Raw genomic sequence first — 15,625 nt, 5'->3', positions numbered from 1 at the left:
TGCTACCGACACACTGACAGACTGCTCTCCATCCAGCACTCACACACATGCACTGACACACACACAAAGACACACTGGGGAATATGAGAGGGCCATTTGCTGAGACAAACTCAAACAAGCTCTGCAACCACATTTAGTGGGCTCAGCATCTCGATGGGACAATTTGAGAAAAGTGTTTATGTGTGTAAACTTGTTTTTTAATGAGTGCATAGCCAAAGAGATATTTGGCATGTCGTCTTCAGCTAAGCTGGTTCATGAATCTCAGTAAGCTAATGCAGGTCAGGCACAGTTTGATTTCCCAGTTATACCCCACTGGAATATAAGGTTGAAGATTAAGGGCAACATCCAAATGCAGCAACAAAGCAGCAGCCCTCTGTGACCTTGACACACAGCACCAGCTCTTTCATTAGAAACAAGACGTGATTGATAAAGTATAACTGGCAAGTGGCTTCTCCCTCATCCTAAGTGAGATATTGGAGAGTGCTAATAACTGGGGCTGTCCTGTACTGCTTTGCTGTATGGATAGACGATTCAGTGATGTAATCCTTAATCTCAACCAGCCATGCGCCACAGGTTCAGCCAATCGTGACGTTGGTGAGCGGTGATGCTGGTAAACACAAGTGACGTTCTCCTGGAGGTTACTCCTCATGAAACATTAAGACCTAGCACACATTTTAATCATTCATATGAAGCATAGCAACAGTGTGTCAGCTGCTGTGAGCTCAGAGCACACACACCTGCTTACAGACAGAGAGGTATACACTCTTTCAACTCTAGATGACTTATTGTAGACGAGGCGCAGGACACTTCTGAAGGTCCAGACAATGTGAAGTCAGCAAAAAATCTGCAGTCACCAGGGAGCTGAAACTGCGAGAACTTTATATCAAAAATCATTGCTCTGAGCTGGCTATGTGGATAGATGAAGACTTTGAGTAATGATCTTTTGTCAGATAAGTCTTAGGTCACTTTGTTGTTTGACTTTAATTAGATACAAATACTGAACACAAGAAAGTCACTGTATACAAGAACAGTGAAAAATGTAAGAGCAGCTCGTACACGTAAACCCAAGTATCAACAAATGTTCAAGGAACCAAAATGTGAACAGAACTACTTGCTTTGCTTTGTCAATAAAATATTTTATTGACCAAATGTTCTTGTGTTGTCTATCAGTTCTACCCCTTAATAAACGGATTATGGAGAAAAACCTAAAGTAACATTCAGCATTAAAATTCTGGTCATATTTGCAATTTTATTTGGGGATTCTTTGATCACATGTGACTTTTTTAGTTAATGAAAGTGATTTTTAAGAAAATCCTGCTTATACTTCTTTAAAAAATTATAACAAAATATATAGTTTTGGTTTATTAGCAGGAAATAACAGGTACAATAAGTAACATTATTGATGGCTCTGTTACATTCAATTACCCATTTAGCCATGAGAGTGAGGCAGCATGCACAATATCAGGACCCTGAAACTGAGCTAGCCTCATGGCATGCAGCCGTCATTAATTATATTATGTACACCTGTGCTCTACTGTGACACTTCAAGTGTTTCTATGAAAAAGGGCTAATCGCACCAACGTTTGATATTGTTTCTATGCTAATGTCTCATAGTTAGCCTTAAATGCACTTACCAATTTTCCAACCCATCCAACAATAATGACATCACAGGAGGTACGAGACTGAATGTGTGTCAGGGAAACAATGGGACTGTCCCAATAAGATGGTCCTGGTGGGTGTGGGCATGGCAGCAGTCACCTCACCACCATTGTCCTCCAATGGCATTCAGGAAATAAATTACCTCCCTGTAAGCGCTAATGGCTGAGTGCTTGTCGGGACTTTTAGGAAGGGAATCGTGACTAGAGTTACTACATTTTGTTAGGGTAACTGTGGAGTCACCGTAGCAACAACTGAGACCCTGGCATCATGCTTCAGAGTAAAGCACCCCTAAACACACAGACAAACACACACCCACACACACACAGAGGTCCCCTCCCCCCGCAATCTCCTCACTAAGACCTCAGGAGATCTTGTTCAGAGCGGATTTTGGTCACAGCAGGAGAGCAAGGGTAAAGATTTCTATGCCTACTCTTTATCTTTTAGTACAGACTTCAGAAACCATCTCCATTTTTGTTTACATGTTACCCTGACCTGAAAGCTGGTGGTTGTGTTATTAGCAAAACAGTTATTAGTAAACCGCAGGTTTCACAGGGTGTACGCTATAATTAACTCTGCATCTGGAATAGAGTGGGCAATATCACTATGCTGCCAGCAATTCAATCAATCTTTTATTAATTAGAAGCAAAATGACAAAACACTGCAGGTTTTCAGAATGCGTAACAGATTCGCTCTAGCGAAGGAGAAAATAAGTACGATCTATGCGATACCACAAAACACTTTTTCTTTGTAAGCATTTGAAGAAATTATTATCAGTAAAAGCACAGGAACAACAAGCCTAAACATAGCCTACTGTTTCTTTTACTTTTCACAAATCTGAACAATGCTTTCAGGGATAAACAATTGTTTCCCTTTGTCTGTCATTCTCACTCTCTTTTTGCCGAATCTCCCCACGCAAAACTCACAAAATCTATTCAACGGCTTTACTGTTACAACAGGCATGCAGACACTTTAAGAAGAAAGATGCAGAAGAAAATATTGGGAAGTGACCGTGTAAGAGTGGCATATTTGGAGCTTCTTTTAAATGCACAATCTGGAAGACTTTAAAGGTAAACTGGGGATAAGGGATAAACAAACTGCATTTAGATGTCTCAGACTCATACATATTGCATCTGAAGGAACTAAATTAGAATAGTGTTTGAGACCTTCAAACACAGTGTATGTTGAGTGGATGACTGTACTTGGTCTTTTCTTTAATCATCTATATAGGTTTTTTTTATTTTCATATGGTTTGACTGTTTTTTCAGACATGGCACATACATAAGGCCCTGTGAAGACTGACTCTCTGTTGCAACATTGCATTAAAATCAGAGAGCAGGAGAGGCCTCAGGGCAGCAGAGGATTTCAGGCGCTTCCATCAACCTGTGACTAGATGAGAGCTTAATCTACAGGGCTGTGTAATGATGAGTGCTCACTTTTTTCTCCTTCAAACAGAGTGGAAAGATCCATAATTCATTAAGGCAAAACATAAGTTGATGCATTACAGCTGCCACTGCTTAAAAAGATGGACACATTTTCTGCCCTCCTTTTAAAAAGTGGTTTATTCTTAGCTGTGTTAGATGCATATTTTGTGTTGCTAATTTTGGAAGATTTTTGCTGAGGGTATAGCTTAATGGAACTACTGTAAATACCATTAGGATGTCATTGTATAGGTGGATACCTGGTTTAATGTCAGAAGAAATGAGGAGGCTAACGTAGGTCAGGAGACAACCTGGATTTGGAGCAATTAAATATTAAGGTCTAGCGGGAATACATTTACAGCAAACTGCAAAAGGATAAGAAAGTGGCAGAGAGAAACAGACAGAAAAACATGGTGGAATAAGACACTGAGAATATATGACCTAGTTTTTCCTTTTTTTTTACTTCCTCAGTTTAGGTATACTGTTGTTTTTTTTGGTTATGGCAAGCCAGAAGCCTGGAGGGCAGGAAGAGCAAAGTTTGAAGTAAACGAGGAATAAACTCCAGCAGTGTGGTTATTCAGGTGCATTAGCCTGATCCCTCCCACAGCCAGGTTAGACAGATGATAGTCAGGATGCCACACAGTCAAAGCAGAGCATTCTCCTCTTTCACTCCACTCTCTTTCCTCCTGCCTGCTGACGTCAGCCACCCAGAGCACACGACTCTGCTGCACACACACCTGCTGGCTTCTCAGTCCATCTGGCCCAGATCCATCTCTGGCTCAGCTCTACGAGCACAAACACAGGTCTGTTTACAACCTGGGCACACAGTCACAGCCCTACAGTAAATGCAGTATCTATTTCATGCTCGCTGCTGAGAGAAAATAGGAATGCCTGCAGTATGGCCTGCTGCTGATAACACTATATTATAGTTACAAGAATTGTGCATGTCTTATTAATGTTTAATTGTTTCACATTGCAGGTTAAATGTTTCCTTGGTGTGTCGTGGAGCGGCTTTAATGCCTCTACATGTTGCTGACTAGTAGGAGAATTCTCCAAGGATTTCCTTACACCCCCACTACAACTGTACAGGATCCACAAAGGGAACAAGTTTGTATTGTAATTGATGTGACAGGCCCTCTCACCTACTTGTTATGAAATCAGCAAGAATGTAAAACTGCACAATCATCAAAGTAATGCTTGTAGTGGTGAGACAAAAAGGCAAAGAGAGAGAGATTTTTTATATCAGGGCCTAGTTCTGTTTTCATCTCCACAAGCAACATGAAACAACTGACAATATGATTAGTTTGTTCTCAACTGTGGTAAATAATAATATGAAATATATATATGCATACAAGCAAACATAGGAATACTGCTTCACTAAATGAGAACATTCAATGCATCAAATGGCATATTTGAGCTATGCTTCAACCAGTCTAGATCAGTCAAAATAAATTAACTTAGTAGGCATGTCCTCCAGAGGAGCAACACAATACCCTGTTTGCATTATTGATGTCAGAGGTTCAAGGCAAACTACATGAGCAACAACACTAAATTATGATAATTAATACCAACAAGCAATAATCCAGCAAGCAACACTACCTCAAGCAAGGAGACACACTGACACATAGCAAAAAATAATCCCTTCCAGTTTGAATGTCAGAGTGTAATGTGCTTTAGACACCCCATCAACCTCTGCTGGAGGGGAACTGCTATGTCTGTCCTACAAAGCTCCCTGGAATAAGCCCTGCTGCCACTAAATTCACATAGCCTCTTCTGGCAAAATAGTAGGTCACGTGAATGAGAAAACAATACGCAAGTCCTGTGTTATTTGAAACGAGAGAAATTGTGGTGTGTATTGTCTCTTGGTCGACACTAGCAGCGGGACATGAAGGGCACTTGCTGTCCCTCTGCTCAAACACTCGCGTTTCCGTCTGCCAGGTCAGACACAAATGCATCGCTATTCCCTGCTCTGCAGAGTGGAAACACTGTGGTCGACAGGTGACTAACCTGAATGGTGCACGTATATTCCGTATCATCCAGCAGTCTCACGGTGCAGCTGTATTCCCGCTCAAGATTCCTGATGCTGCCACTCTTGAATCGGCTCAACATCTTTTCGGAGAATCGCTGCTGCTCTGCGTCTAGGACCAGAACAATAAAACTCAACAGCAGCGTGCCAATGAATGTCACATTGACCACAATCCCCGGTCCCCTAAACGACCAGCAGTCGGCGAGGCGTGCACCATTGTTGTTCCGTTAAGTTTTCGTGCTGTGGGCCCGTGTTAAAAAGAGCAGAATCCAAGGATGCCCGCATCCAGATCCAGCAGGGTAGCTCTGTTGTGTGTCTGCTGTGGAGCCGAGGAGGATTATCTCTCACCATTCACCGCGGCCACTTGAGCAGGCGGGCGGGTCCCAATGAAAACTGACGTCAAAGTGAACCAACGGGGATGTGTGGTGTTTTTTCTCTGCACTTTAATATATTCGTTCTTACTCCGCAATTTGTCCAGAAAATATTAAAAGTGGCTTCTGTTGGTTAAATATCAACTAGAGATTTAAATTAAAATATAAAGTCATATTTTTTTTATTTTGCAAAATGTTTATTGACAGCAGGTGCCTTACAGTTTAACACACCTGTTATGATAACATGCTTGCTATCTAAAGATGTTTGTGATTCATTATGGATGTGACTAAGCTTTAATACCATTTATCAGATGAGGTAAATCTTCTGAAGCTATAGCCTACCATATGAGAAATATGTAGCAATGTGTCCTGAGGGATGGGCTTACTGGCTTTAAACAATGCCAGCCCTACCAAATATTAATGTCTTGAGGTGTCATAGCACTCAGGTTGGTTTGTTAACATTTAAATATTTGTGTTAAAGGTCCCATGTCATGGCCATTTCTACTTATCATAATTCCATTGTTGAGGTCTACTAGAATAGATTTACATTGTTCAATGTTCCAAAATCACATTGGTTTTCTCATACAGCATCTCTGTATAGTATGTGTATTCACTCTCTGTCCTAAACGGCTTGTTGGAGCTCCTGCCCCCCCCCTCTCCCCCCCTCTCCCTATGAGCCCACTGTGCTCTGATGTGTGTTTATGTGTTACAATGGCGTTTGTTAGCAACCAGAAAATGACACCAGTAATGACAAACAGATGAGTATGCTGCGTGGGGTCTGGGTGCCGCTCGTTGCTCCGCCCTTTGAGGCTCGAGGAGCGGACAGTGTGAGCTGTATTACTGGTGTCGTTTCCTGGTTGCTGCGTGGGGTCTGCGAAACAGCGAGACACCGCGGAACTCAGCCTGAGCACACAAACACAGTGTGGCGAACTGTGAGTGGAGATCCACAGAACCGCGGCTGAGAAAAGATAAGGCTGAGTGAGTGTGTGTGTGTGAGGAGCTCCACGGATTTGGTTCATTTGGACCTGGGTATCGTTACGTCACTATACTCAGGAAGAAAAAAATGGAAAAAGAAAAATCTCCAACGAGGCGTTCTGGGGCAGCATAGACAGGTATTTTCTGTGTTAGAGTTTTACTCGCTACAGGGTGTACTTTGAGGGTTTGTAACTTTGCAGACCGTTTACATGCAGAAAAAGCTACATAATACACAAGGGGACTGGTAATAACCGGAAAAGCATGACATGTGACCTTTAAACTTAAGGTTAGCCATTCAGACAGGAGGCAGAGGTTATTTATCATACTTCTTACCAGGTCATCTTGGGTGAGTATTTAATGTATTCTACTGCCACCTGCAGGCCAGTCATAGTTAGTGCGTTTCAAGTAGACAGTGCAACTACTGTTTGTATGGTGCATAGTGTACTATGGCATGTTAATGGTTTGGGTGATACATGTAAGGTGATAGAGAATTTTCGCTATAATTATAAGCAGTTTAATATTTCTACTATTCAATTTTGACCTACTTCTCACAGCAGAGTTGACCACATTTCTATCAGTAAACCGTTATTTTCTTTCACATGAAAATCCAAGGTATGTTCTACAGCTTACCACGTTAACCATAACATGGGTATAATTGTGTTTCAGCGTTGTAAATATTGTACGAAAATCCAAAAGGTCTTTCACTCCCTGCCGTGACCCGGATTCGACCGAGGTTGCTGCAGCCACAACGCAGAGTACTAACCACTATACGATCACTGCGAGCTATCATGGACTGTTGCTGCCATCGAATACTTTAGCTATTAGTAGTTGTGAAATATGCATACATTAGACCTTGGTTTCGTATTTATTGTAAGATTATCGCTTAAATATGTCCCTTTGTAACGTTACAGGGTAAAGGGAGCAAGAAACAAATTCCTTTTACTCAAACACATAGGCTACCTATATCAGAGAAACAGATAATGCTGCAGTGGTCTATTATTATTTTTCCGAGCTGTATATGTAGTCTATTCAATGTTAAAACGTTGTAATCCATTTAAACTGTTGATTGGAGAGTAAGATGTAATAACAATATACACTTTTAGAAAATGACAACAACAAAAAAAGGTGGAAAGTAGTGATTTTTATTAGATAAATTATTAACAGTAAAGGTTGTTACTCTTTGTTAGGCTAGCCAGCTTGCCACAAATGAAAAAGTGATTCAAAAAAAGTACAATACATTTATTAAATTAAGTGTTAATGTTTCTTCTGTGTTGAGCTAATAATTAAAGGCTGGAAAGGCCAATCAAACACAAACCTCAGCCATCCACTCACTCATTCATCATCCACAGACTCATTGACAGGCAAATGTCAAAAAGTAAAGTCTTGCAGTTCATTTTCATCGTTCTCTTCAGGTTCGTTGCCCCTTGTAACTGCAACTTTAGCAGCACACTCTGCCTTTCTGGTGAAAGGGCCAGCCTGAGTCTGATGCAGCCGTGGTTTGCTGCTTGTAATGTTGCCCATACTTTGAGCAGAAGCACCTTCTTTTTTCTTGGCTGGTGTTGTATGATTCCTCCTGTGCAGTTTACAGGATGCCACCAAAGGCTTTCCTATGTCTACTTGTTGGCTTTCTGTCTGGCGCAGCTTACTGTCCATATCAGTATAGTGTAGATCAACTTTGATGATCAGCGATTCCTGACAAAGACAAATGATAAACACCATTTCAAATTGATTGTATATATTTTCTTGTAAATACTTTCTCCGTTTTGTTTTTCAAAAACATTGTCAGGATAGAATCACACACATTATTGACTACATACCGTAAGCTTCTGAAGAGCACAAAGTCGCAGTGTAGAGTCCACGTTTTCAGATTTGGTAAATAGTAAAGAGTCCATGTCCTCTGGCCCGGAAAAGATGTCTTCCATTGGCTAAAGATTTAAAGCATATAAGATTTTGTCAGTATTATCACAATTGTCCTGCTTTAACACTGGCCAGGCAATGACTGACTGCTAGAAATGCACCTTATGATAAAACCTTTCATTAATCAGCCACTAGATGTCAGTATGGGCAAGGATTCTGCATTCATCTAATAGGCTAAAGAAGTACAGCATATGACTATCACTACTTCCTTTTTCTTTGTCTGTGGCTGTAGACTGGAAGTCTATATATGGGCAGAACTTCCTCCGACATGTTAAACGTGGGGTTGTTTGGTCACCAGAGAAATTCTGCTTGCTCATGGAAACTGACAGCCCTTGTGGAATTTATGATGCAGATACAACTTGTGTAGTCATATTAACAGAAAGTCACACTTTAATGTATACTGTTTACTTTTGCATAGTGGGTTTTTGTTTCTTTAAAGAACAGTGCCTTGCTTCAAACATCTCACTGTATAGAGCTCCTGTGGCTCCTAATTCGATGAGAATATAACTTGACAGGATAGTTTTAAGTAAAGATAAATATTTACAGGTATGCTGCTCAGGGTGACGGTGCAGTCCTGGGTCCGGGGGCCTTTAGTCTTTACAGTGGCAAAAGCCATCAAGACATTAGAGAACAAAGCTGAGAAGCTGACTTCCACTTCAACCCCGCAAACAAACATCCGCCGCTTCTTCCGTGGTAGTTCTGAAAGGAGATATGAAAAAGGTTTATTATCAAATAATGACTTAGGTTAACATATTATTCTTTCGATTTGACTGTACATTTACACATTATGGTATACAATGATTTACTGATGGAGCAGCTGATCTGATAATTTAGACCGCAGACATTTTATCATTCGTCTTGTCTAAAGTAGATGACATTTTAACATGATCTTTTATCATTCAAAAAGGGGTCAAATTAATTTCAGGAAGTTATGGTGCCATTGAAAAACATATTTTCAGTAAACAGGACAATGTTAAACAAACCAGTTCCCCTTTTTGATTAATCAAAAACAATGACTAGTGTTTTTGAATGGTGCTGAAAATATCCAATTAAACCACAATGTCTGTCGGCGCTTGGTTTGTCACATGTGTGTAGGAGGTATAGTAAAAAAAAAATCTCCCACACTATCGAGGGCAGTAGATCAAGAAATGGAACTGTGGTTTACTTGATGTAAAATAAACTGTATTTAAACTGTGTATGTTTTAACATCAGCTCTTGAATGTGATTTCACCTGGAAAAAACATGTAAGACAGTTTCCTCAACTCACTGTTTGCTTGTCTCCAGCAGGCATCGCGCAGATGTAGTTCTCCCGTGTGTCCGGCAGTCTGAACTGGGTCAGCAAGAGATCGAGGTTCCTTCAGTGTGTGTTTTATCTCCACCTGCTGCTTGCCTGTGACTAGAGGGTCTCTGCCAAGATCTGGTGTAGAGAGGGAGAAATATACAAGTAAATAAAAGCCTGCAAGACTCTACAGCAACTTCACATACACATTTCCAGGGTGTTTTCCCCATATTTCACTCAGTCTACTTTAACCACGTTCAACACTGCACTAACTACTAGGGTTAATCTTTAGCAACTACAATAGGATTGGAATTCATACACTTTGGCTCATGGGGCTTCCTGAGTTCTGCAATAGCAAGAAAGAAAAGTTCATCAGCTTCACATGGCTGACTTTGAGGAACCTTGGGAAATTTGAAAAGTGATTTAATCTTCACAGCAATTACCTGGAAGTTTGGAAACCCTATTACAAAAGATTGAGTACATGCAAACATAGGAATCATAAACAGGGTGGACTAACCAGTAGTAAAAGCCATGTCGCAAATATCTAATATACCGTAGATTTATGCTTGACTTGAGAATATTTGGCTTCAGGGATATCTGGGGCGAGCTGTCTTCACTATAATAGATGAGCAACCAGCCGCTCTTCTTCCATTTCAAAAAGTACCAGACAAGATGAGCGATATCAAAAGCAGAGGCACAGGAATGTTTAAGTTACTGCCTATATTGTTCACTTGAATACAAAGAGATAAAAAGTGAAAAAGGATCAAACCTGAAAAATCATAATCATGGTTAATTTGTTCATCTAAATACGTCAACATACACAAACCCCGACACACAGAATTCTGTCAGCAGGGAGTCCTGTGAGCTCATGAGCACCGTGGCATGGGTGCCTAAACGGCAGAGCAGCTGTCTTGCAGGGTGCAAGCACTCAGGTTTCCTGCTGTTCTCTTGCCAACAGTGTGAATTTCCAGAGAATGAGGTCATATGCTAATGGTACCTTGAAAAATAAATCTCCCAGAGACCCATCAAGCAGACAAACATGCTCTCAGGAAGGGAACATTTGATAACTCCCACCCCGCCAGTCACTGCTATACTACTGTCCTGAGTAAACACTAAAATTAGTAGCTAACCATTATAAAACGTCTCGGTGACCCAGCCAGCGCACCGAAGAACAACCTGTTCCCTTTTTATCTGTTTAGCCACTGTCAACTTACTGAACGAGAAAAAACAAACAAAAAACTGATGAATTCATTATCATCCTAGAATTTGCTCACATACAAAAAAAAGAAACAGTCCCGTTTGAAATACATACCCTCTGACACTCTCTCTAAGACATGTGTGACTTTCTCGGTCTGTAGGATGTGTGCATTCAAGTACTTTGTGAAGATTCCAGTACTTTTCCCCCCGTCCTGGACCTCAAAAGCCTCAGCATCTTCACATCTGCATCGGTTAATACAGGAAATGTTATTCAAAATAATCAGAGACCAAACTATTTAGTTATTATTTTTAAATAAACATTACTTTCTACAGCATGTTGACTGAATTGAAATAAAAAAAGGTTCTTGAATTTGCAATTGAATATGTATTAAACGGCTCGTAAAAAGTACATACGTGGCATAACCATAAACAGTGTTCCCTGTGGGTCCTAAAGGCATAATACCCGAAGGTATGCAATCCTGGTTGTACCTGTATAAAGTAAAATACAGTTCAGGGTATTGAAACAATCAAGCTGCATATTATGAATAACATCTAATAATATGTACAGAATATAACAGTTTGTTTAATAATCATTTAAAAAATAAAATGTGAAAATATATGCGTTACTGTCAGTTTGTGAAAACAGAAAGGAAGTACTGCACCTACCATTTTCTACATGTGTCCAGAAGCATTACACTCAGTGCAGTCTGTTTCTCCTGCATACTGCGCATGACTCTCTGCACACAGACACAGTTTTCAGGTCGGTACGGTTGTGGAGCATCAACAGCTACCAAGTAATTCCTCCCAGCATGCTCATATCCATGACCCGCATAGTAGAAAAGGCCTGTTGAGAGGGATAAAATATACATCTAATTACAGCGGCAAGACCACAAAAATTGTAATCATCATATTTTCCACCTAACATGAAAAAGTTATCTGATTTCAGTACAGTATGATATGTTTGCTTCCGTCTTTATTTCGTTATTAGCAAGAGAAAGTAGAGAATAGTAACACACAGTATCATTCTGACAAAGCAGTTCTCTTATCCTTATTGGGTGTACAGTTCCCCTTAACAATATGACTTGTGCAGCTGTATGCTTTAGTTATTAATAGCTCACATTTTTCATAAGATGAGGGGCCACCTTTCTTTTTTGTTTAACACCGTGGATGTGATACACAGAATGTATTTGCCTGATTGTGAATGACCCAATCTCAAAGTGCTTCAGGCATAGAGGACGTGCCATATTTAGCATATGCTGTTACAAATGCCTATGCTTATCTTTAACCTTATCTGCTCACTCAACCACGAATACGTGTAAAGCAAGATATTGGTACTGTAAACCAAGCGTGACCCATGACGCATGGACAACAAAAGATAATAGCCACAGAACAAACCAGAAGAAGTTACAATGTTATATCTCAGATCCAACAAAACGTTTTTTTTTTGTTGCAGAATTTGTTCAATCATGAAACAACAGAAATATGTAGCTAATTTAGAAACAATTTTATGTAGAGACAAATTATAATCACCATAAACTCCTCTGTCAAGGAGCTGAATGAACTTTTCTATAGCGGCTAGCATCTCCTCTCTGGTGAGGTCCAGCAGGGAAACCACTCTGAAGCCAAGCTGCTGCAGGAGGTTGGCCAGCTGATGCACATCCATGATGGGGGCCATCAAGGCCGGGTGGTGGGAGTAATTCAGGTTGCCAATAAGGAGGGCAACTTTATCAGTGGCTGCAACAAAGATATAAGTTACATTCTAATTAAAGCAACGCAACCTAATTCTCATACTGTGATTGTTTTCTATTAAAGCACACTAAAACTAGCGAGGGTTAACACCGAGTTTCTTTCGTTATGCGTACCTGTGGTTGCTGAAGTAGGAAGCTGATCCGTTGGCACTAAAGAAGTGTGAAAAAGAGAAGCACAAATCAGTTTCTTCAAACAAAAATCTGATCTTAAGTACTATCATTTTTTATCAAGAATGTACACAAAGGGTATTTTAAAATAAATTGGACGATATTTTGTGATCCATACTCTACACGCCACAACATAAGTCACAAACAGGAAAAACAATGCAAGAGCTAGTTTCACTTTACACCTCTTTCCTGTTGGGTGTCTAAGGCTCGGATTATGCACTATTTTAAGTCCTACTTCCTTTTTTGTCTGTAGAAATGGGAAAGTACCTGCTGCATAATGGAAATAACTTCTAAGTACTACATTTATGGAATGGAAGGAATGTTTTCTTCACAGCCTTTTCATGAGAACTGGAGGAAGTAAAGTACTTTGCTAAAAAGAAAGACTTTAAACTGTGGATAAAAGTTATGACTTACCAATGTCAACATCCACTGGTTCAGTCCATGTCTCTTGTAGTATGTTAGATATGCAGCACAAGTATGATCCTTCATGTTCGGCTGTTGCATTGTCAATCTGCAGGTATTACAAAAGATTATATTCCTATCATTGTTTGTCTTTCTGGCATGTAAGATAACTCATCCATAAATTAAAACCTTGGCAAAAATGTCACCAAAGTGCAGTGATTCATACCCAGTGAAATGAACCAGTAAATACAGTACAGTGTAAACAATCACTGTCAGCACTGAGCTAAGTAAACACTCCGTTCTTACCTGTAGCGTGCCAGTAGTCTTATCCTGCAGCGGCTGTCCATTTCTGTACCACTGATAGTGTGGAGTGGGGATGCCAAAGGCAGCGCAGTGGAGAGTGAGTTTTTTACCTTGTCGGACTGTCTGGGGTTTAGGGCTCACAGCGATGTGTGGCTCGCCTTGCCAGTGAATGGGCAACCCTGATAGAATAAGATAAAAGCAATATGCTTAACACGTATTTACTGCCAACACCCAAGGGCTATGTTGAAGTATGCAAAATAACGGAAAAAGCACTACACTACTACAATAGAAATTAACATGACAATGGCACAATGCATACCTGATTTATCAATGTCCAACACCTTCACTTTCACCCAGTCGCTGAACACGCAGTTACAGAAGTTGTCACTCACTCGGCAGATGTAGAGCTGAGATTTTTTAGCTTGTATGGTCAAGTCTTCCTTATTGCCCGCAAACACCTGGAAGTGAAAAGGGAAATTATCATTGTATTATAATTATCAGTACAATAATGTGTTCATCACTTTAATGTTTCAGCTGATAAAGGTGGAGCTTATCATTTTACTGTACAAACAGCTGAGTAGCTAGTGAATTTAACTTATAATAATAAACTATTTGTTGATTATATCTTGTATTATAAATCTGAATCTCAAAATTGCCTAAAGTTATCAAATAAGTTAAGCCTACTGGTGTAAAAAGTTTAAAATGTATAAGAAGCATAAAGTGGTATCTTTGGAAGTTTTTCCTTGTCTGTTGTGAGGGTCCAAGGACAAAGGGTGTTGTGTTCATATTCTGTATAAACTCATAGTCGACTGAGACACATGTGTGATATTGGGCTGCTATATGAATAAACCTTGATTGATTGATTGATGGTATAACAAAATAAATACTCCATACACACAGATATTATTTGCACATTACATTTACAGTAACAAACGCTATTTAACACGCTTGAGTATGGTTGTAAAACCTTAAAAAGGAACGTTTTCATAACCCATACACACAAGCACAGGTGAAGAAGACTACGTACCTCTTCATCATCTTCAGTGAACCACTGGTAGAGCAGGATTCCTTTGCCCTCAGCACGGACTCTTAGGGTCACCTTATGGTCCGCAGGTAAACACACAGAGAAAGGGTGCCGCACTATGAACAGTTCTGTAACAAATCAAGGGAAAATCTCATTAACATGAAATCCAACTGTGTTGTCACTATTATTTTTAAAAAGTCAAACCATTGCTGTGGTAAAAACACAACATACCGCTGATCATTATTCGACGGGATTTGGTACGGGATCCAGTCATCAGTGCATTTTCTTCTTCTTATAACAGACTGTAGGAAGTTGAGTCAAAGTTTACATTGAGTTAGTTCCCAGATCGAAAAACAACGAAATGACAAGAATATAAGGAAACGGCTTTAACAGAGAAGTTATAAGGGCATTAAAAGTCTAGCATCAGCCCATAACTTCTCTTTTCTATCGCAATTAGCAACTGTAGTCACAACACCGTATCAGATAGAAATGTCCATAATCAACCAATAAGGATGTAAGTGTAGCTATACCTGCTGTAGCCATGTACCAGTGGGTCAGCTGTCAGTAAGTGTATGTTTTCCTGCTGTGAAACCTCATAACTTCACTTGCAGCTAAAAAAATAACTTCCCTTTACCGGAACGAGACAGCATGCACACATATTACCGACAAGCCTATAATACCGGGGCATCTCAAAGAACATGATATGTCTGTCACCTTTGTTTTACTGACAAAATGGAGATTTATTTTGATTTGAAAATTAATATGTGCTTTTAGTTGAAAATGTTTGAAGCAGACGAACTCTACGCCGGTTAAATTGATGGGAATCATTTCAGGGGATATGCAGGTGGAGACACTTTTACAGACATTACGGTAACAAGAAATCTGGCCCCTTTTCAGGTGTTGTAAAATGACAGAGATTGAGTTTAGGGACATACTGGACACTCACAATGTGATAGAGAAAATATGGAGTGATCTTTACCATTTTTTTAAAGCATCTAAATTAAATATATTCAAATAGTATGCCAACTAATGTTTTATTTGTACATTTATTGTAATTGTTGTATAATGAATTACTATATTCTGTATAATATGCTGATATTATGATAAGCATCTCCTTTACAACTATTGTATTAGGCCT

The 15,625-nt window shown here is 39.8% G+C and overlaps 2 protein-coding genes across 2 annotated transcripts in view; both read right to left on the bottom strand.

Annotated features, from left to right (window-relative positions):
* Positions 1-5,409, bottom strand: part of LOC117491362 (FERM domain-containing protein 5) — a 59,538-nt gene extending 54,129 nt beyond the window's left edge. The window contains 1 exon segment of the mRNA XM_034141292.1: positions 5,085-5,409. Within this exon segment, the coding sequence (XP_033997183.1) occupies positions 5,085-5,186 (102 nt within the window). The 5' untranslated portion in view covers positions 5,187-5,409.
* Positions 5,410-7,575: 2,166 nt separating this feature from the next.
* On the bottom strand, positions 7,576-15,109 carry malt3 (MALT paracaspase 3). Its single transcript, XM_034141922.1, has 15 exons — positions 15,018-15,109; positions 14,719-14,789; positions 14,491-14,615; positions 13,783-13,921; positions 13,467-13,642; positions 13,173-13,269; positions 12,705-12,740; positions 12,373-12,576; positions 11,509-11,686; positions 11,257-11,331; positions 10,958-11,085; positions 9,634-9,783; positions 8,911-9,065; positions 8,267-8,374; positions 7,576-8,141 (listed from the first exon to the last, which is right to left on the bottom strand). The coding sequence occupies exons 2-15, from the start codon at positions 14,759-14,761 to the stop codon at positions 7,818-7,820; spliced, it is 1,938 nt and encodes a 645-aa protein (XP_033997813.1). The 5' UTR covers positions 14,762-14,789; positions 15,018-15,109; the 3' UTR covers positions 7,576-7,817.
* Positions 15,110-15,625: the final 516 nt, after the last annotated feature.

This window comes from Trematomus bernacchii, unplaced genomic scaffold (assembly GCF_902827165.1).
Source record: "Trematomus bernacchii unplaced genomic scaffold, fTreBer1.1, whole genome shotgun sequence".
Taxonomy (NCBI): Eukaryota; Metazoa; Chordata; class Actinopteri; order Perciformes; family Nototheniidae; genus Trematomus; species Trematomus bernacchii.
The sequence above is the reverse complement of the archived record's forward strand: the minus strand, read 5'-3'. Positions and strand labels throughout refer to the sequence as shown.